This window comes from Bos mutus, chromosome 25 (assembly GCF_027580195.1).
Source record: "Bos mutus isolate GX-2022 chromosome 25, NWIPB_WYAK_1.1, whole genome shotgun sequence".
NCBI lineage: Eukaryota > Metazoa > Chordata > Mammalia > Artiodactyla > Bovidae > Bos > Bos mutus.
Window position 1 is genome coordinate 9,420,097 of NC_091641.1, and position 21,502 is coordinate 9,441,598.

Consider the following 21,502-nt stretch of genomic DNA (forward strand, 5'->3'; position numbering starts at 1 on the left):
GTATCTGCTGTCATGTCTGGTCTTCAGAGAGCTTATCTGCTCAGCCATGTCTGCGCGCTGCTGGAACGCCAGCTGACAGCCCTGCACGGGGGTCCTCCCTGGAAATGCCAGTGGGTGCCAGCCTGGAACCCTGTGGGCCCACAGCAGTCACCTGCCTTGTAACACTTCTTCCTGCCTGGCTCAGAAGACTTGAGAGGCCCCTTGGGAAGATGAGCAAGGCCAGATTTCTGTGGGCCAAGGGCTTTGAACACAATCCGCGAAAGCTTGGCTCGAGTGCTTGCCTTGGAGAAGGAAAACTCAGACGGTGAAAAACATTTGCGTTAATAATGTAACATGTCCTTTTCTTTAACATCTTTTAAAACTCTTTTTTGGAATAAAGTCTATTTTCTGCCTTTTCGTTTTTAAGAACTTGAGAGGCCTTTTTATTTTAACCTAATCATTTAGGGATTAGCTTTCCAAAACAAGGCATTTGGTGAAGAGGCTACTAGAAGCCAGTGAAAGGTACTCTGGAAGACAGTCCCGCTCGGAAACTGTTTTCTGACCAGAGCCTGGCCCCCCTCCCCCCCATTGCAACTGGGAGAGAACGATGCAGTATAAAAATAACCAGTTATCACGTCACAATCTGGGGTCTCACTCGAGTGTACATACATCCCCTCCTTTTATCTGTTCACTCAACAAATGTTCACTGTTGTGTCCTGTATGTGCCAGGTATTGTTAATCACATAAGAGTCACACGGGGACGGAAAGCCCCCGCAAGCAGGTCTCACAATGCTTACATTTCGAGGAGGCAGAACAGTCAACAAGCCAAGTGCAAAGTGTGTTAGATGGTTGCGTGGGCTGTGAAGAAAAAGCAGGAGCGGGCGAGCGGTGCTGGGAGGGTGACGTGAAAGTGAATGGTCACTGTCGACATCCCCGCTGCGGCCTGAGGCAGTGGGGACCAGCCACATGGTGTCTGGGGGGGCGGGGTGTGGTCCTGGGAGCCCTCATCACCTGGGCACGTGCCACCTCCACTTCTCTGTGGGCCGACCAGTTCTTGTGTTTCTTAGAGCAAAGCTCTTCCATAAACTTGAAACAGAAATTGAAAACCGTCTGTCATGTTCCTTCCCAGAGCTCCTCTTGGGCCAAGGACCACGTCACCCCGGCGGTGAAGAACAGTAACCCTTCCTCCGGGGATACACGCCTTGAACTTCGTGATTTGCAGAGCGTGATGCCCCCGAAGGACAGGCAGGGGACCCCCCAGTGATGCTCAGGGACCGTAGGGCATGGTGGTGATGGGGGGTGGTCTCTGTCGAAGGTGGGGGTGGTTTTTAGCCTCCCCACAGGTGGCAGCCACGATCAGATCCGGCCACTGCCTCCTCCTTGGACACCATGTTGGTCGCTCAGTTGTGTCTGATGCTTTGCGACCCTGTGGACTGTAGCCTGCCAGGCTCTGTCCGTGGGGTCTTCCAGGCAAGGATATCGGAGTGGGTTACTGTTTCCTTCTCCAGGGGATCTTCCTGACCCAGGGATGGAACCTGGGTCTCTTACGCCATGGGCAGAGTCTTTACCATCGGACCCACTGGGGAAGCCCTGGGACACAGTACCCAGCGTATATTAAGGGACGTCCTTAGATTTGTCTTAAAGCTCAAGGCAACACTGGCCGGGTCTGTTCCCCCTGGGCAGGTGGCACGGCTGTTCCGTTTGTGCTGACGGGGTCCTGGCTGGAGTGTGTGTGCCGGGTCCTTCCCATGACTGTCCTCTGTGCTCCTACCTCTTCAGTTTTGTCCTCTCATTCCCAACCCCACTCCCCAGCCCCGCAGCGTTTAACAGAGAGGCCTTCTCCGCCACTGGCTTGGTCGCTGCGGTGTCTCATTTTGTTCCTGCGAAGGGTCAGGCTCTGGACACCTCTCACGAGCAAATGCGTGGCTGACACCCTGAGTGAGGTGACCCCGGGCTGCCCCTGATGTGACCTCTCTTCTCACACTTGGATTGCGTCCATTCACGGACGTTGGGGTCAGTAGCTGGGGCCAGTGCAGACCCCTGAGAAGGCACAGGGACTCCACCACCGGCTCTCGCGGTGGACGGTCCCTTCTAAGATGCCTGGGTCCTTCTTTTAAGTTTTGACAGCTGTCAAGGGGCTGTCGGAATAACTCCCACTTTCTTGGCCATCCTTCCTGCCGTGCATCCACATCTGGCTTCTCTAGCACATTCAGTTTTTTTTTAAAAAATTGAAATGTGAGTCATATACTCTTAAAACCATTTTCAAGTGTATAATTCAGTGGTTTTAGCCTGTTAGTCTTTTGGGCGACCATCACCACGATCTCATTCCACATGCTCCTTCTGGAGAGCTTTTCACCATCATGAGCCCCCTGCTTGCCACTGGCAGGGTTACACATGATCAAACCAAGGGGAGGCGGGGACTTCCCTGGTGGTCCAGTGGCTAAGGCTCTGCGCTAGCAACGCAGGGGCCCAGGTTTGATCCCTGGTCAGGGAACTAGATCCCACACGCCACAACTAAGACCTGGAGCAGTCAAATAAAATTTAATCAAAACCCAAAAAACCAAAGGGAGACAGAGTGACCACAGAGGGTGCCCTTTCCTTCTGTGGCCCTGTATTTTTAAGAGCGGGTTCTGTTCTGGGGCTGTCATGTCCAACTCTTTGCAACCCTCCGGACTATAGCCTGCCAGGCTCCTCGGTCCATGGGATTTTCTAGGCAAGAATACTGAATGGATTGCCATTTCCTCCTCCAGAGGAGCTTCCTGACCCAGGGATCGAACCCGCATCTCCTGCACTGCAGGTGGATTCTTTACCCACTGAGCCATCAAGGAAGCCCCTAAGAGTGAGTTGGGGAACTTTAAAAACTATACTGAAGCCAAGAAGAGTTGAATCAGACTCTTTGGATGGCGGGGCAGGGGGCCGGTTGGGGGGAGTCCTGGTACAGGGAACTCCTCCCACCCTCCAGGAGAGTCTGATATGCTGCGGTGAGATCCCTGCTAAGAAGCGGCCAAAGGCTCCCACATGGAATTATGTGCCTGGCTGGGGGGAGGGGCACCAGCCACCTTCCATATCCATGGTGCCCGCCATTCCTGACTGCAGTGGGAAGGCTCACGAGTCGGCCAGGGTCACCTCTCCTGAGATACGAGGCCGGGACCCTGGCTGCCCCCTTTCCCCCTCCTATCAGTCATATTCAGTAACCTAGACTCACCATTCAGATGCCAAGTTTGGTCTCCTGCACAAAGTCCTCTGTGGCTCCCCATGGTCTGTAGTAGAGTGTGAAGCCTCCAGCTGGCCTGACAACCCACCTTGTATTTCAGCCTCATTTCCTTCCAGCCCCGTCCATTTCTGCCCTTCTCCACCCTGCTGCTCTGCTAGGCTCTCTGCGCCTTTGCTGTCCCTTGTTTGGGTCCCCCGGCTTAATCAAGCTCAACCTAACGTCCTGGGTTCTTGTTCCTCCTGCCTGACTGGTCATGGCCCCAGAGCATGGCACCATCCCCTTGTGGTCGAGCCCGGCACTGCACTTCCCTGAGATAGCCCATTTCCACATCTTTAAATCTGGAGCCACTCAGGTGCAGGGGGCTGTGGCAGAGTCATCTGGGTCTCCACCGCCACACCACCACCACCCCCACTGCCCCCAGCCCCCAACCCTAGGTTTGGCACTGCCCTACAGACACTAAACATGAATGAGCAGTGGGAAAAGGAGGCTTTTGCCACTGTTGGGGGCAATTGAGTTCCCACCAATGCTGTGGTCCCTGTTCGAAATGTGAAGGGTTGAGGAGGGTGCTTAGTCCTTGCAAACCCAGGGAGAAAAGCCTTCGCAGCAGCCAGAAGGGCTGAGGGTCCAAGCACCTCCTTGGACTGAGGGTGGTGAACGAGCGCTTCAGCTCCCATTTTCACCCCCTTCCATTGTTAGGGCTACTTTTCCTGCAAGGCAGGGGTGAGGGGAGGCTGGGGTCTGATGCAGGCAGAGCCCTGCCCCGCTCACACCTGCCCTCCATGGAGAACACCAGCGAGGAGCAGAGTGAGGGTGTGCGAGGTCCAGACCTGCTGGTCTCAGGCTGCTTCCTTCTTTTTCGGCCACGTCGCACAACATGTGGGATCTTAGTTCCCTGACCAGGGATTGAACCTGTGTCTGCTGCATTAAAAGTGCAGTCTTAACCACTGGACCCCCAGGGAAGTCCCTCAAGCCTTTCTTACCAGGGCAGCCTGTGTCCACCTGCTGAGGGAGCAGGAGCCCAACTCCAGGTGCTTGTGGGAGGGACGCTGAGCCTCCTGACCTCAGGGTGTCTTGTCTGGAGGCATCGGCTCCTGGGCTTCCAGCACCAAGAGACCTTTCCTGGGGGTGTGGCGTGCAGAGCAGGGCCCCCGCCCCCAGGCCCACCTCTGCCAGATATTTGGGCTGCGGGGAGGGAATGGTGAATGTAGCAGCCAGTTCCCAAGGTGGCCCCAAGGTTACCTTGACCTCTTGGTTTTCACACCCCTGTGTGATGTGGACTGAATCCTCCAGGGTTCAGTCAGAGCTGAGCTGCGGTGCTGACAGAACATGGTGGAGAGGATGGTACATGAATTCTGAGGCTAGAAGAAAGACAATTTTTTTTTTTTTTTAAAGGTTCTGCCTTGGTCCTTGAATCCCTTACTCTGGGGAAAACCAAACACTTACTGTCAGGATATTCAAGCAGCGGAGACTCATGTGGGGACAGGCCGGCAGCCAGGCCCGTCTCGCCAGCCATGTGGAGGGGAGCACCTTAGAAACGGACCCTCTGGTCCCAGGAGAGGCTCTCAGATGCCTGCAGCCTTCTGAGGTTCTGAGCCCAAAATGCTCCCAAATTCCAAACCACAGAAACCAAGACACACAAATGGACTGTTTTAAAGCCTTAGGCTTTGGGGGCAACTTGTGACAAAGCATTAAGACAACCCTTCTTGCTCTCAGGGCAATTTCCTCTCATATTCTTGTTCTGCCTCCTTGCAGCTCTAGGCCGGTGTTCCCCCAACCACGGTACAGAGAAGGGAGGGAGGAGACTTGGCCCTGGATCAGCATGAAATCAGACAGCCGTTAGCCAACATCATTTGTTTTTTCTTCCATTTTAATGAACACTTTACAAAGTACAAAATATACTGTCTTTTTTGGGGGGAACATTAGGTACTTTTTTTCTCTCCGTCATACAGTACATGAATCTCGAGGGTTTTGTGTTTCTTCAAGAAAGAAAGTGTGAGGGCCCTGGGCAGGGCTGCTCCGTTCTCCCCGCGCCCAGAACGTGGGACAGATAGATATAAGTGCCACTGGTACTGCTGGTGACCCGGGGCGTGCCAGACCCCCAAGGCAAGGCCCTGGGCAGGACAGCGGCCTCTCTGAACCCCGCTGTGCAGCCAACATCCACTCACCCCCATCTCGGGATAACGGAAACGATTTTGGCAAAGAGCAAGAGGTGGGCTGGGGTTTTGTTTGCCGTTAGCCCCTTCGGTCCACCCCCAGTTTTGGAGCCAATGCTGCCCAGCTCTCCCTGGATCATTTTCTGAACAGATAAGCTGAAGCAGTGGACAGGAAGATGCACTAGGCTTGGCCTCTGCCCTGGGACCTGAATTTGGCGTGTTTTCCACAAGCTCCTCACCCCTACCCTCTGGCCTTCAACTTTTTGGGACGCTCTCTGTGGATAAGCCCCAGTAGGCAAGGGGGCACTGGCCCCTAGAACCTCTCCTTGTAAATACTGTCTTCAGGGCTGGCTGCTTCTGAGGAGTCTGCTGGGCAGGTCTAGCCCTTGGGGCTGGCTGCACGGACCACTGGGCCTCTGCAGGGTGGAGCAGAGCCCCATGGGGACACCTCTGACGTCTCCCCAGTGTTAGTAGTTCGGTCATATCTGACTGCCACCCCATGGACTGTAGCCCGCCAGGCTTCTCTGTCCATGGAGTTCTCCAGGCAAGAATCCTGGAGTGGGTTGCCATTTCCTCCTCCAGGGAACCTTCCCAACCCAGGGATCGAAACCGGGTCTCCCGTGCTGCAGGCACACTGCTGTCTGGGGCACCGGGGAAGCCCGCCTCCTCCCCAGAGCGGTTTTAACAAAGTCAAGGGGAGTTCAAGGCCTGCCATCCCCACCCCTTCAATTCTGCATGTGGCCCACAGTAAGAATATACCGAGGCCTTGAACTGCTGAATGAGTCAGTCCTTTTGCTCGAATTTGGGCTCTGCAGGCGTGTGCTCCCATATGCACAGCACACGTTCACACTCACATGCACTTTTACACACACGTGTCCCCAGAACTTGCTCTGATGCCCAACACTTCCCACTCTCAGCCTGCCCGACCGAGAAGCAAGAGCCACAAGCCCCGTCACCAACCAGGGTGCCCTTGGAAGCCACAAGCCAGACCACAGGCTTCTACCTCCATTCCAAGCCACTCTGGGGCCTTCAGCTCCAAGGACAGAGGCTGCCTCAGCCCACAGCTCCCATCCTCCCCTCCCAAGAAAACAGGCTTTCTTGGAGAGTTTGGGTTTCAAAGCTGAAGGCCATAGCCCACCCCACAGCTTTCTCCCTTGGTCTATGGAAAAGAGTCCTTTTGCTGCCTCTAATTTGAAAAATGAAAAGGAAACTGGAGTGTAAGAAAAGGTATCTAGCTATACCAGGGCTCAACTCCCCTCACAAGTCCTGGCCACTCTTCCCAAGCCTGCCCTCTGCTGGGCTGACCACCATCCGCCATCTTGGTTGCTCCCCTCCTAGGCAGCCTCTCTGAATAGAGGGCTACTGCCCGCTCCAGCCTCGCCCGTGCCTCAGCACAGTATCCAGGAAACCTGAAAAGCCAAAGCCCCTGTCTTTCCACTGTTGGGAGACCCCGTTGTCCTCCCCCGAGCTCTGGTTGCCAAGCCAACCACCGACTCCATGGTGGCCATGACTGGCAGGCTGACTATCCCCAGCCCTGGCGGGGCAGACACACTGGGGCGCCTCCTTTCTATGCCCCACCACTTTCACTCAGCAAAGTAGCAAGACACCCTTGTCAGCCACCCCCTGGGCGGTCCCCACTCTTAGCTGGGGCTGGGACGGGCCCTAGTAGTGCCCACATCCAGATCCAGGGACTCAGAAAGGTGGCCCCGGGTGGCTGGGAACTGTGGCCGAAGGCGCTGGTGGCGGCTGGGCAGGTTCATCTTCGACCGTCAGGCAAATGGTGCCCTTGGCTTGGGGTTGGGGGCTGGCCCTTCCCGTCTCCCTGGAGCCTCCTGTCCCAAGCTCTGAGGCCTCCTCCTCTGTCACCTCCGAGGGGTCTGGACACACCACTCTGGTCACCAAGGCTGCACTGCCTGAATGGGGAGGTCACAGTGGCCAGCTCCAGGTCACCCGGTCCCTCTCTCCCCACCGGGGGCCTGGGGCCTGGAGCTGACGGGAGGGGGAGAATGCTGGTGCTGGGGGGCTCTGGGACCCCTGAATCCTGGGGAAGGGAGGGCTGTGAGCCTCTCCTGCTTGGATGGGTGCTCTGGGCGGAGGGCAGTGGGGAGGGCACCACTTACTAGGGGGCTTTGGAGACCCCCGTGGAGACAGGGGGTGTCGAGTGGGGACTGCTGAGTCTCTGCTGGGCCAGGACTGGGGCTGAGGCAGAAAGGGGTTTCTTAGGAGCCAGGGGAGCCCAAGTTGAGTGTTGAACCAAAGGGGCAGATTTTCATAATGGGGGGTGGAGGCAAAGCAGGGGTCTCCACTCCCCATCTCCCTCACTCTCCCTACCTTAACCTCTCACTCTCTGTTCACAGATGACGCAGGCGAGGAGTGAGGGGGGAGGTGAGACGGCTTGAGCTCTTCTTACCAAGGAACAGCGCACACTTGAGACGCAGGGGGGACCCTGGTGGCAGCTCCAGGGCTCCATGCTCAGTGAGCCAGAGCCAAGAGTGTCTCAGCTCAACAGGGCCCCTTCGGGCCACCTCCTTGTGGGTCTGGAGACCCCTGGGGGCAGCCAGCCAGTGGGGTATCACTTTCTCTTCCCCCAGGGTGCTGCACATCAAGCCACTGGCTCACGGGCACGTGGACACCGAGGATGCTCCGGCCTCCCCACATGGCAAGAGGACGGGGAGGGGTGGGGAACAGGGCGGGGCTCCCAGGGTGTCGGCTTCTGGCCCGTGGGTTGGACACACCAGTGTAACCGGAGAGCCAAGTCTTTGCACCAACCCCTCAAGGAAACAACGTCCAGGGCTTCCATCTTTCTCAGTTACCCGGGGCCAGTCCCTAGGAGGAGACCTGAGGAAAGAACCTGTGGCTTCTAACCTTGCAGGTGAAGGAAATCAGGTGATGGAGGTGCTGGCGGCGGGGAAGCAGACCTGGGCTGAGCAGTGGCGAAGGGGCTGTTCCTTCCCAAACGCTCTTCCCCTTTATAGCCCTGTCCCCAGAATAAAACAAGGGGCGTCCAGGGGCCTTGGAAACAGAACTGAAGGGGCTGAACCCCAGCTTTCAAAGGCGACTCGGGGAGGAGGGAGGAGGGACCCTCAACCCCCACTCTGGGGCTCTGCTCTCGGATGCTGGTCTAATTCTTCTCTCAAGTCAGGGCCGAGGCAGCCAGCCGGCTCCTCTGATCATCGTATTGCCTATATACTTGAATTAAAATTACACGGTGGCTCAAAACGTGCCTGTGTGCACGGCAGACACAGCGGGGCGGAGGCCCTCACGCCCACACATACAGCACACACGCGTGTGCACGCTCACACGGTATATATTAACATATATATTGCTCAAGTATATATGCTATTTACAGTATATATCTATATCAACATAAAACACAGGTATTTATATGTGTGTACAATATACGTCCTAGGGGGTCTGGGGGAAATCACACGTTTCTTGGGGTCACGGGGCCGACACACTTGCTCGGCGGGGAGGAGAGGTGGGGGAGCGACACGGGGAGGGGGCCGACAGGAAGGGGTCTGGAGGGCACGCCACAGAAAAATCAAGGCCTTCTAGGCACAGAGGATGCTCGGGACTTGAGAGGCTGCCCTGCCCACATGGTCACCCCGGTTTTGGAACCAGCAAACAATTGACATGTTTTGGTTGTTCTGGAGTTTTGTGCAAAATGACTTCCAAAAAAAAAAAGGGTTCCGAATCAGTGCTTGGGCTCTGAACATCTGTAAGGATTCAGAGACACACCTCCAACACCGGGTGGGTTTCCCGGGCTCAGAGGGTCCCACGTGGCCTGGAGAGGGGAAGGGTGGGGCCTCACCCGGTCAAGAGAATGGCCCTTCTCCTCCCAGCTTCTCAGGGACGACACGGACAACACCATCAGCTGGAGGAGGCAGGGGGTCGCCCTGCTCTCCGGGGCGGGGGCTGCTCTGCCACCTGGCTGTCCATCTCCCCGCAGCCCGTCGAAACCTTCCTCTGAGGCTTAGAACCATTCTGCCTTGGCAGCTCTGTGTGGGGTGCCCCTGGGGACCCCTGGATCATAACTGACCTCTGCTCCCAGCTTCCTGCTCTGAAGGGAAAGCCAAGGCCCCTGGTGGCAGCTCCAGTTCTCAGGCTTGTCCCTGGAGCCACAGGATGTCACACCAAGCGATGTCACACTTTGGGTCCCGACAGCATCAGCAGGCCCTGTCCCCTGAAACTACTGCCAGCCGCAGCCTGGGTAACAAATACATTAAATAGGAGACTACAACAAGGAACGGTTTTCTCTATTAAGGCTCAGATAAGCTGCCTCCCAGGTCAAGTACTCATGAACGCCACAGTCCCTGGACAGAGGGGCGGGCGGGCGGGCGGGCGAGTTGGGGGCAGGGGCCTTCCACGTTCCCCCACAAGCGGGGCAGGGAGAGAGGAGGGCAGGATGACGGGGGAGCCCTCTGCTGGTCTCGTTGATTGCTGGGGAGGTGGGGGTGACCTAAGAAAACCCCAGCTCAGAATGCTGGGGACGCCCCTACTTGGGGAAAACCGAGGCTCTGCCGGCCCCAGGAGAGTCCAGGGAAAGCAGAGGGGACAGGAGCTGTTGCCCTAGGCTGGTGGGTCTCCTGGGAACCACCCCCTCAACCCCTAGGATGAGCGGTTGTGGTGGGGAGGGTCTGGACAGGGCCCCCTTGGCAGTCTTGCTGGGAGTCGGGGTACAGGCCCTATGGTTGGCAGCCAAGGAAGGTTCTGGGTGGCCGGGGTCCTCCGCCCAGCTCAGGGCCCCACCCGTGTTCCCTTAGAGCCTCACCAGCACAGGACTAGAGGGCTGCCCACTGGCCTCCACTCTGCAGGGACCAGCCCAGAGCCGATGGGACCAGAGACCAGCGACCACAGGGTCCAGAGCCCCCGCCCTCACAAGGGCCTTCCCCGGCTCCATGAACTCGGCCCTGCTCAGCAAGCCCCCCAAGATGACGTGACAATCGGTACCCCAGTGTCCCGTAGGAGGCACCAACTTCCTTCGGCGTTTGCCCTCGGCCGTGGGTGAGGCTGGACAAGAAGGTGGGTCAGCGGACAAGCTCCCTCAGCCCTGGACATCATTTTCTGGGGTGAGGGTGGGGGAGGAGAAGGGGGGGTGCTCTCTGGAGGGTCTGGGGGCTCCAGGAAGCCAGGAGGAGGGCATGGGGAGGCCTTGGCTTGGGTCCCAGGCCTGGCGGGGTCAGTCATCGGGGGCGTCTCCTAGAGACTCCACCTCTGGGGGCCCCGGGGCCGGTTTTCCAGTCTGTTGAGAAATACTGCAAGAAGAGTCTTCAGGGTGGGGCTGGGCCCAGGCCTGGGCGGGGTGGATGGGGAGGAGCGGAAGAGGCCCTTCTAGTGCTTCTCTGCTTGGCTGACTTTCAGGGCGCTGATGACGCCGTTGATGTTTTCTTCCGGTACCTGCGAGGGGTGGGAAGTAAACATCTGGGAGCCGCCGGACGGGGCCTCCCCTGCCCCGGGGTGGGGGCCCGACACTCACCAGTGCGTGGTCGAACTTGAAGGTGCTGATGTAGTAGGCGGGGATGTCTGCGGCAGCCAAGGGCTCGGAGATCTGGGCCACGATGCCGCACTCATCTGGGGACAGAGGCGGGGACCAGGCTCAGCCCTCCCCCTGCCGCGTCACCCAGTGCAGCCTCGGCCGTTCCCCGACAGGTCTCTTGAGCTCCTGCTTTTCTGCCTGGTCTCCCGGGGCTCCTGGCTGGAGGTGGTCGTACAGGCCCCATGCCTGCACTCCAGATGACTGACTGTCCTGCTACGTGGTGGAGACTGGTTGTGTCCTAAGATTCTTAAACTACAGACACATTCGTTTTTATTTCTATAAAATAAGGCGGGAGGGAGATGAGGGTCTAGAATGGTGCCTTTCAAACAGTGGCTGGTGACCGTTTGGGACATGAATTTAGAAGGCTGGCGACTAGCGCTTTATTAAGCGACAACAGGGGACTTCCCTGGTGGTCCGGTGGTTAAGAATCCGCCTGCCAACGAAGGGGACCCAGGCTTGACCCCTGGTCTGAGAAGACTCCCCATGTTGCAGGGCAATGAAGCCCTCGTACTGCAATGAGTGAAGGCCTTGAGCCTATGCTCTGCAGCCAGGGAAGCCACCGCAACGCGATGCCTGTACGCTGCGACGAGAGAGTAGCCCCTACTCGCTGGCCTTGAGCCTGTGCTCCGCAGCCAGGGAAGCTACCGCATCAGGAAGCCTGTACACTGCGACGAGAAAGTAGCCCCTACTCGCTGCAGCTAGAGAAAGCGCTCGGGCAGCAACACTGACCCAGGGCAGCCAAAAATAAGTAAATAAAACTAACAACAGCAACAAAAGACAACAGCAAAGGGAAGGGCAAGGAGCTCGGACAGCACGGCTGTGAGCGCAGTTCTGTGAAAGCGTAGAGTTGTTAGGGTGTGTGCGTGCTGGGCTGTGATGGGAAACACATTCCTGCAAACCATGGTCAAAAGCATATGACATCTGCCAATCTAGAATCTTTCCGATTCTCAAAAAGTTGTTTTTCTCGCGGGGCTATTTTTAATTAATTTACTTTTGGCCGTGCTGGGTCTTCATGGCCGCATGGGCTCTGCTCTAGGTGCAGCAAATGGGGGCTACCCTCCCGTTGTGGTGCGTGGGCTTCTCATTGCTGTGGCTTCTCTTGTTGCAGAGCATGGGCTCTAGGGCGCGTGGGCTTCAGCAGTTGACACCCCCACGCTCTAGAGAGCAGGCTCCATAGTTGCAGGGCGTGGGCTTAGTTGCTCCGCGGCATGTGGGATCCTACCAGATCAGGGATCGAACCTGTGTCTCCTGCACTGGCAGGTGGATTCTATACTACTGAGCCAGTAGGGAAGCCTTGCACGGCTATTTATAGCTACTAGCCTAGCGTTAAAACCCTCCACATTCCAGGAAGGTAGGTCCCATTGCTGCTTCTTATATGCCAAATGCCAGGACCCCTAGTGCCTGCCCATGAGGCCACTCAAAGCGGAACACAGCGTCTACAGATGCTAAGATGATTCGAGTTTCACTCACTAGCCCACCTGAATTCTCCCTTCATCCTTTCTTTTTTCTGTAATGTTATTATACTGGTATGCTTTGGTAAACTCTAAACCAAATCTGGGAATAAAAGGAGAAGCTGATACGCATGGCTAATTATTAGAGAAATGTATATAACGTGACAATGACGTACCACCTCTCACCCCAGTCAGAATGGGCATCATTTAAAAGTCTACAAATAACAAATTCTGGGGAAGGTGGGGGAAAAAGGGAACCTTCCTATAACTGATGGTGAGAATGTAGGTTGGTGCAGTCACTGTGGAAAACAGATATGGAGGTTCCGCAGAAAACTAAAAGCAGAATTATCATGTGATCCAGCAATCCCACTCTGGGACATATATGTGGACAAAACTCTAATTTGAAAAGAAACACGCATCCCCATGTTCAGAGCAGCCAGGACATAGAAACAACCGAAGTGTCCACTGACAGATGAATGGATGAAGATGTGGTACATTGGGATACTACGGAATACATCGGAATATGCGACGGAATACTGCTCAGTCTCACAAAAAAAATGAAATGATGCCATTTGCAGCAGCAACGTGGGCGGACCTAGAGATGATCAGACTAAGAAGAAGATCAGGAGAGACAAGTACCATATGATAGCGCTTATATGTCAAATGTAAAACATGATACAAGTGAACTAATGCACAGACTTCCCTGTGGTCCAGCGGTTAAGGATCCACCTACCAATGCAGGGGACACGGGTTTGATCCCTGCTCTGGGAAGATCCCACGTACCAACGGGCAAGTAAGCCTGTGCGCCACAACTCCTGAGCCCACGAGCTGTACTACTGAAGCCCCAGCGCCCAGAGCCCACGCTCTGCAATGAGAGAAACCGCCACGGTGGGAAGCCTGAGCCCCAAAACTAGACAGTAACCCCGACTCAATGCAGCTAGAGAAAGCCCATACACAGCAACAAAGACCCAGCCCAGGCCCCGCCCTGCAAAAAACTGAAGTCACTCACAAAACAGAAATAGGCTCACAGACACAGCAAACAAACATGGTTGCCAAAGGGGAAAGGGGGTCAGGGGGGGATAAACTAGAAGGAGTGTGGGATGAACAGATACCCACTACTACACATAAAGCAGTGTCGAACCCCAGGCGCTCACCAAATCCTAGGGGCTGTCCTCCAATCCGCACCATCTTCCAGAGCTCCCCAGATGCGCGTGAACAACAGATTACTAGGAAACCTTAAGAGGGAGCGAGAGACGTCAACCCCAGATGCTGAGTGCTCCCCCCGCCAGCTCTCCCTGGAATGCTCCCTGTCGCTGGGGCACTTATGCTGGACTGGAACTCAGGGGCCCCCAGGACCCTCCAAGCCCTCAGTCCACACGCTCCGCACATTCCCTCCTCCAGGGGTGGGGTGGGGGGCAGGTAGGCAAAGCTGGGATTGGGCTTTGGGAACAACTGCCCCCTTTGCTCCGGCTGGTCAGGGTACCCCTCCTCAGCTCCAGACTGGAGGATGGGGTGGGGGAACGAAGAGCACTGGACAGTGCTGGGTGACTCGGGGCCTTCGTCTCTGAGAGGCCTGTCATCTGTAAGCTGGGGTTGCTCACCTGCAATGAAGGGCTGGGGCGGGGACTTGTTAGGACCAAGTGGGTGACGGGCCCATTGTCAGCCTCCACCCGGGGCCTGGCTCACCTCTGCTGGGTCTGCACGTCCATCACCAGGGAGATGTAGCCCTCGATGAGGGAGAAGGAGAAGAAGCGGATGTGGTCGCAGTCATCGCTGGACGCCAGGGGGTCCTTCACTCTGGGGGCCGGGGGAGATGGTGAGGGGTGGAGTGAGGGACCCACTGCACCCTGCCCCTCACCTGGCCCACCTGCCCTGCCTGTCAGCTGTGGGGTGTCCGGGGAGGCACGACCAAATCCTGGCTCTGACCCCGCCTTGCTGGGGGACTCTGAGCCACTGCCCCTCATTGGTCTCCACACCTGAGACGTAGGTGACTCCACGGCATTCACGGGGGTGAGCACCGCACTTCACAGTGTTGAAGACCCAGCTGGCCCTCTGCATGGGCTATACTTACCCATTCCTGGCAGGATTTCTCTGCCAACATCTCAGGGGACAGTCTGTGGTCACTGCCAGCTTGCTGGCCCCTGATCCCACCCAACTTGGTGTTGGCCAAAACTTAAAATCTGCCCTGAGGAAAAATGCAAAGTTGTCATCCACCAAATGAAAAAAACCTGAGTTCCTGGCTTTTCAAATGACTGGGCTTGTCCAGGAGCTCAGGGGACCCTGGAGTGTTCATAACATCTACATGTGGGCCTGGGGTTTCAACAAGTTTTGGGGTTTGCAATGAATCAATTCTCCCCTTTAAGAAATGGGATTTGGGGTAGAGTCATGTCTCTCTTCTCAGGCTAGCTCCCAGGGCAGGCCTGTGCCTCCCCTCAGACTGGGGCTTGTAGGCAGATTCGTGTCTCCTTGGCCCACCCTGCAGCCCCTCACCCCGAGGGGGCCCTACCCGTTGGAGTAAAACATGACGTCCATGAGGAGTGTGGCAACGGTGGGCAGCGTGTCGGGGTCCAGGCTGGTGACACAGAACCTGTTGCTTGGGCTGGACAGTGGGTGGATGACGGGCCTCTGGACTGTGGGAGCACAAATACAGGGGGTGCTGAGGGCAGGAGGAGAGGAGGCGGCAAGGGGCCTGGGGGTGGCGGGGGCGGTCAGCCAGCAGCTGCTCTGGGAGGCCCGATGGCAGGCTCTGAGATCCGGCCCCAGTCACTTCTGCAGCTCCCAGCAGCCCTTGCAGCTCTAATTCTCTGGGCTCACCCCGCCAGACCCCTGGGCCTTTGCACGTGCCATGCATCTGCCTGGAAAGCCCTTCCCAAACTTCACCACCTATCTTATTAGCTCCTACTTGCGCTGTAAGTGTTTCAGCCTGAGAGTCACTGCCTCTGAGAGGCCCACACTGACACCCTGGGCTGGGTCAACCGTGGCCCCTGGCCATTTCTGGCTGTGTCCACATTCATCGCTCTTTGGAGACCCTGGGTCTGAGGACTGTTGATCCGTGTGATGCCAGGCCCTCAGCCGAGGCTCTGAGAATGGGGGTGCCCTGGGGCAGGACCTGGTCATTTCCTGAAGTTTCTCTGCACAACTCTCCCTGCCCTCAACTCACCCATCTTGGGCTTCACAAAGCCGTTGGTGATGCCGAGGTTCTCAGCCGCCACTGTCTCGCCATTGACGACCCGCAGGATGGTGAACTCTGATGACAAGGTGTGGGTGACGAAGGGCAGGTCCCGCTCACGCACCTGGGGACGAGGAGTCCATGAAGTGAGTGTACCATGATCCCCGGATGGAGTGGGGCTGGGGGCACCGGCCCCTTTACTCTGAAATTCTGTGCCCAGAACCAGTGTCCCCCTCCCGGCCTCCCACTGTCCTGGTTGAGACAGGGGCATGTGGGACCAGGGACCTGGGACCAGGGGCACGTGACTCTCCAGGGACAGAGGGAGGACCAGAGGGGAGAAGATGCTCCACCGAGGGCCGGGACGTGTGGGTCCACACCCCACTCCCTTTAGAATGCGGTGCCGAACCTGCCCCCGCCGGCCATGCCCTCCAGGGTGGCCACGCCCCCACGGGAGAAGAGCACAAATAACACAGTGGCCAGGAATTACTGTCAGCTCTGTGACTGGACAGCGAGATCAAACCAGTTCACCCTAAAGGAAATCAACCATGAATGTTCATGGGAAGGCCTGATGCTGAAGCTGAAGCTCCAATACTCTGGCCACCTCATGTGAAGAGCCGACTCACTGGAAAAGACCCTGATGCTGGGCAAGATTGAGGGCAGGAGGAGTAAGGGGGCAGCAGAGGATGAGATGGTTGGATGGCATCACCGACTCAGTGGACATGAGTTTGAGTAAACTCCGGGAAATAATGAAGGACAAGGAAGCCTGGGGTTGCAAAGTGTCACACATGATTTAGCAACTCAACAACTCTGATCAAAAACGCCTGCTCCCCTGGAGGAAGTGCTGTGGGATTGGGGAGCCAGAAATCTAGCTGTGAGGGTGTCCCACAGACACATCTGGTATCCAGTTCAAACCAAACAGGGTCCACTCAAAGGGCAGGTAGTGGATGGAGCCAGAGCCTAGCCCGGGCCATGTGACACTGGACTGATGACCCCAAGGTCCCCTTGACCTTTCTCTGAGCAGACCATGAAATGGGGGTGGGGGCAAAGACTTTGCGGTTCACATTGGTGGGGGTGCCTGCATCACAGCTTACCAGGATGAAGTCCGTCTGGTAGGTGGAAAGCATGAACACCGAGATGTTCTGATCGGCCAGTGGGGCGATGACCGACTTGGCGATCTTGGTCACGCCAATGGGCTGGGAGCTGGAGAAGCTGCCGCCGCCAGACACCACATTGAGGGCCAGCCAGGTGGCGTCAGCCACGCTCAGGTGTTCCGAAGAGGGCAGTTCTGGAGGGGGACACGGAGGCCCGGCCTGTGACTGATGGGCCCCAGCTGTGCGACCCTGGCCAGCCCGCCTTCTGGACCCCAGCACCCTCATCTGTCAGAAGAGGACGAGAGACTGGCCTCCTCTGTCCCTCCTGGGAGGACTGAGCAGGGAAGACCTTCAGAGGAGTCTGGATATGCTGGGCAGCTCAGTAGGGTGGGGGCCCTGGGGTTTATCTGCGTGGGGCCTCAGTCCCCAGCTGTGAAGTGATGAGTACTTGGCAGCGAATCTGTTGTTTCTGGTTCTCATGACCCTTCCAGGTGCCAGGTCCTGCTATCACCTTATCCAGGTGGAATGGGTCCTATGGTTTTCAAACTGGGTTCCCAGGAATCTCTGGGGGGCTGGGGGTGGAGGGGAGGGAGCCCAGGAGAAGACAGGATCGAGGGCCCAAGATTTCTCTCCCTGCTTCCATTAGACCCGTCACCCAGGTCCCTCCTGAGAGCCTGGGGATCCTGCAGGGGGGCCCCACCAGGGACACGGTGGGGTAGGGTCAGGGGGCCAGTGATCCTGGAGTCTCCTTGACTAGCTTGTGAAGACCAACCTACCCCGCCCGTCCTGCAGAGAGAGCACCCGGGGAGGCTATGCATGGGACATGGCACACGTGTGTGCAGCTGCACGGACAGGCAGCCATGGAACTCTCTGTGCATCACGGCTGTCTGTTCAAACTGACCCTGGACCAAGACTGTTATTTCACCCCATTCATGTGACAAACCAGAGCTCTGAGGGACTGGTGACTTAACCAAGATCACTTAAGGAATAACAGAGCCAGAGTTCAAACCCAGGTCTGCCTTATACACAGATTCTCATGCTCTGTGCCGGCACTGCATGGGAAGAAGGGCCAGGTCCCCAATTGGCGCAGGGGCTAAGAACAGAGGCCTGGAGCCTGGGGAGTTAAGGGGGCTCTCAGGATCATGATGATGCCCGAGGGAGGCTGTGCAGGACGGCTCTGGCGGCCTCACCCAAGCTCCTACCTGCCCAGCTCCGGTCGTCATGGCAACCACAGCCTAGGGAGCCCATTGGCCCTGCTGCCTGAGAAGGGCCAGTCCTCCACTAGGCTGGCTGGAGACGCAGGCTGCCTCCCAGAGAAGGGAAGGGGCTTGGGAGGTGGAGCGGGAGGAAAGGCTTTAAAAAAAAGGTTCTGATTTCGGGCTTCCACCTGTTACCCGGGGTGTTGGAAGAGACTTCTCAGCTCCAGGACCGCCAGAGGAATCACAGCCCCACCAGAGCCAAGAGTCCCAGCTCAATTCTGAAATCCTACGGGGCCTGGAACTGGCCACAGGGGACTTCCCAGGGACAGTATTGTGAGATGCCACCCTGCCATCTATTTTTTTCTTTTGGTGTTTTTAGCCTTGCCACGTGACAAGTAGCATGGTCCCCCGACGAGGGCCTGAACCTGGGTCTCTGCAGTGAAAACACCGAATCCTAACCACCAGGCCACCAGGGAATCCCCCTAACCATGCCATCTTGAGCAAAGCCCTAGGAGCCACTGAGGGCTGGGGTGCCCCGATGGTCCCGTCAGCTAAAGCCATTTTATAAACATACTGATAAACAAATTAATTAATAAATAGATTTAACAGGAAAAGTTTTAAAAAGTCTCTTTTTACGAGGACTGAATCCCAAAAGCCTTCTTGGGAAAACTCTGGAGGGGTCCTTCCTGTAAGGGTCAGCTCACGCATCACAACCACGTTGGCTGTCACGAACCTGCCCTCTGTCTGCCTATTCCAAGCTCCTCGTGACTCAGAGCCACCCGGCGGCTCTCACGTCCTCTGGAGCAACAGCTGAAGTCCTCGTGACCTGGGAACCAGCGCTGCCCCAGAGGGCGTTCTGGGTTCAGGGAGATAGTCTACACCTATGCTGTCCAAGGCCACTCACCTCACATGGCTACGGGGCACGTGAGATGTGGTTAGTGCGACAGAAAAAAATACAATCGAGCATTTTATTTAATTTTGGTTCATTTAAGTCTCCACAGTCGTATGGGGAGAGCAGCTGGTTGGAGTCAGCAACTGGCCCCGTTAGCCCGTCAGCTCCCGGGGCAGCGGCCTCGGTGGCCTTTGCTTTCTGCCATTCTCAGTGCAGGGGCACACGGAGGCTCCAAGTGAAGGGCTGGGAAGGGAGAGGGCGGCTGTCCCCAGCTCTCTCTACTCGGCCCAGGTCCCTCTTCTCACTCCTCTGCCTTCGCTGTTCCCCGCCCCGTCCCCCTAGCTCGGTCTCTGTGGTCAGGCTCCGTCTCACCACCAGACCCGGGGCGCAGGGTCACCTCTGACATCATTTCATGAGCTCCTATACTCGACTTCCCAGGATGGGGCAAAGGGCCCCAGGGGAGCCAGTGCCACCCCCTTACCTGGTCTGCCTCTGGATTCTCAGGGCAGAATGCTGTCCATTTGCTTAGAGACCCGGCTCAGAAGTCAGCCCCTCTCCCATTTCACAGACTACGAAACTGAGGCCCAGAGAGGGAGGCTGATGGGTAAGAGATCACGGTGTAAAGGCGGGGGGGACCTCATTCTGGCCTCGTGGTATGCCTTCCAGTTTCGCCTTGCCACCAGCCTGCAGCAGGGTGTTGAGAAAACCCCTCTCGCAGGGCTGAGCTTCAGGACTGTCAAGCAGGGGGGTTCAGGCAGCTGGGGTTCCAGGGCCCCAGTTCTGACAGCGTGGTCCCACTGGCCCTGTGGGGCCTTCACCTGACAGGTGGAGCTTTGGCTGCCCCAGCCTCAGGCCTGCCCTTCCCTAGAGGAAAGGTGGACCATCTCAAGACTGAAAGGCATTATTATTTCTGTCACTACCCATCACTCAAGGCCCTAAAAATAGCCTCTTAGAGCTGAGGACGGTCCCTGGTGGATTGCTGAGGACACCTGTCACCTCCCAGACACCAGGTGGGCAGCTCTGTTGTTGGGAGCCCCCTGCTACTGACAGCAGGGCTTGCGGGTCCCTGCGCTACGTGGCCATGTCCTCCGCACAGTCAGGTCAGGTCTTTGCCACCCTGCCAGCATCAGGGTCAAGAGACCTGGGGTCAGGTGGGCAGGGTTTCATCCTGGCTGCATGACTCTGGACAAAATTACCACGTCTCAATTTCTTAAGCTTTCAAACGTGGGCTGCTGAAATTAGGATGGGCTCCAGAAGACGCTTGGAGGATTATGTGAGATAAACCCCATCGAATGCTTAGCTAAGGGCCTGGTGTTTGAGGGCTCACCAAGCGCCAGAGTCTTTCTGTTTCAACACAGGTGGTGGCAGTGGTGCTGGTCTGGGGACAGGAGTTGGGGAAAATGTATCAATACCAAGAGTTTAACATGTGATTTCACTGTAAAGGAGTCACTTGTGGGACAAAGGGACAGTCATGGGTCTGAGCATTCAACTCAAAAGAATTTAAAACAAAGACCTAGGAACCACCTCAAAGTCCATGCTGGAGCCCAGATGGAAGAAAGATAGGGTAGGAACTTTGGTGATACCCTGAGGTATTGTATAAATTGTATAAAAGATGGAAGAAAGTGTTATTCGCTCAGTCGTCTCCGACTCTTTGCCACTCCCATGGGCTGTAGCCTGCCAGGCTCCTCTTTCCGTGGAAATGTCCAGGCAAGAATACTGGAGTGGGTAGCCATTTCCTTCTCCAGGAGATCTTCCCGGCCCAGGGATCAAATCCAGGTCTCCTGCACTGCAGGTGGATCCTTTACCGTCCGAGTCACCAAGGAAGAAAGATAATGGAAAATCACAGAAGGATGGTGACCTTGGCTTGTTGCCATGGGAACAAGGACTGAGGACGTTTGAAAGCACCTTCCTTGTGGGAGGAGCCCCAGAGAGCAAGCCCCCTGCCTCCCTGGTGGCCTTAGTCCCAGGGGGGTAAGCACTGCCCCCTCTCAGCTGTGGGTCCTTTCTCGAGCGATCAGAACACGTGGGGAGAGAGGGAAGCTCTACCGACTTTGTAACCCACCAGCAGGGGGAGGCAGAAACAGGCGGGGGAGCGGCCAGCACTGACCACAGGCCATGGCCCAGCCAAGCCCCCGGGGAGAGAAGCACATACCAAGAAAGCCCTCCTCATCCACAATGATGGTGTAATCCTCCGGGGTCTCAGTCAGACTGAAGAACTTGCACCTGGGTGGACGGACAGACAGACACAGCATATTGTTAAGTCCCAGCAGACCCTGCGGCAGCCGCCCACTCGTGACCCCGTGTACCCAGCAGTCTGACCCAGGCCGCTGGAGCTGGGTGGGGGGTACTGATTCTTTCTCCCGCCAGTGCCCCAGCTCTGACTCATGGGGTCTCAGAGAGGCCTACAGATGACGATCGTTTCCTCCGCCACACCCAGTCTGTGGGGACCCCCGAGCTGGCCAGCCTCCAGGGTCACCTCTAGGCCCAAGGGCAGCTCTGGCAGGAACCATGCAGATGAACCGTGTTTTCCAGCCTACCCAAAGCCCTACATTCTGACCTCTAGGCCTCTGTCGCTGTGCTGTGTGGCCTGCCCATGGTCCCAGCCCCTCTCCTCACCAAGTCAAGAGCCCCCACTGTCATTCAGGGGCTAATTCGCATTACCCCACCGAGAGCCCCGCCTTTAGGGCACCCTTCTTCCTTGTACAAGAGAGGGGTGTGGCCGTGTGTGCCATTTTGGGGCATGGATCCCTGAACCGCCTCTGGTAACACTGCTTAGCCTGGGGTGTAAGTTACTCATCCTCTACCTCAAGTGGGACCA

At 56.9% G+C, this 21,502-nt stretch overlaps 1 protein-coding gene and 1 non-coding gene across 2 annotated transcripts in view; one reads left to right on the forward strand and one right to left on the reverse strand.

Moving 5' to 3' along the window:
* Positions 1-2,401: 2,401 nt before the first annotated feature.
* Positions 2,402-2,473, forward strand: TRNAA-AGC (transfer RNA alanine (anticodon AGC)). The gene has a single exon. It is a non-coding gene; the product is annotated as a tRNA-Ala (tRNA).
* Positions 2,474-5,042: 2,569 nt separating this feature from the next.
* CASTOR2 (cytosolic arginine sensor for mTORC1 subunit 2) overlaps positions 5,043-21,502 on the reverse strand; it is a 54,581-nt gene continuing 38,121 nt past the window's right edge. Inside the window, 9 exon segments of the mRNA XM_070362377.1 lie at positions 5,043-10,743; positions 10,823-10,917; positions 13,488-13,543; positions 13,545-13,568; positions 14,020-14,130; positions 14,840-14,963; positions 15,494-15,626; positions 16,594-16,787; positions 20,837-20,907. Coding sequence (XP_070218478.1) covers positions 10,678-10,743; positions 10,823-10,917; positions 13,488-13,543; positions 13,545-13,568; positions 14,020-14,130; positions 14,840-14,963; positions 15,494-15,626; positions 16,594-16,787; positions 20,837-20,907 — 874 coding nt within the window. The 3' untranslated portion in view covers positions 5,043-10,677.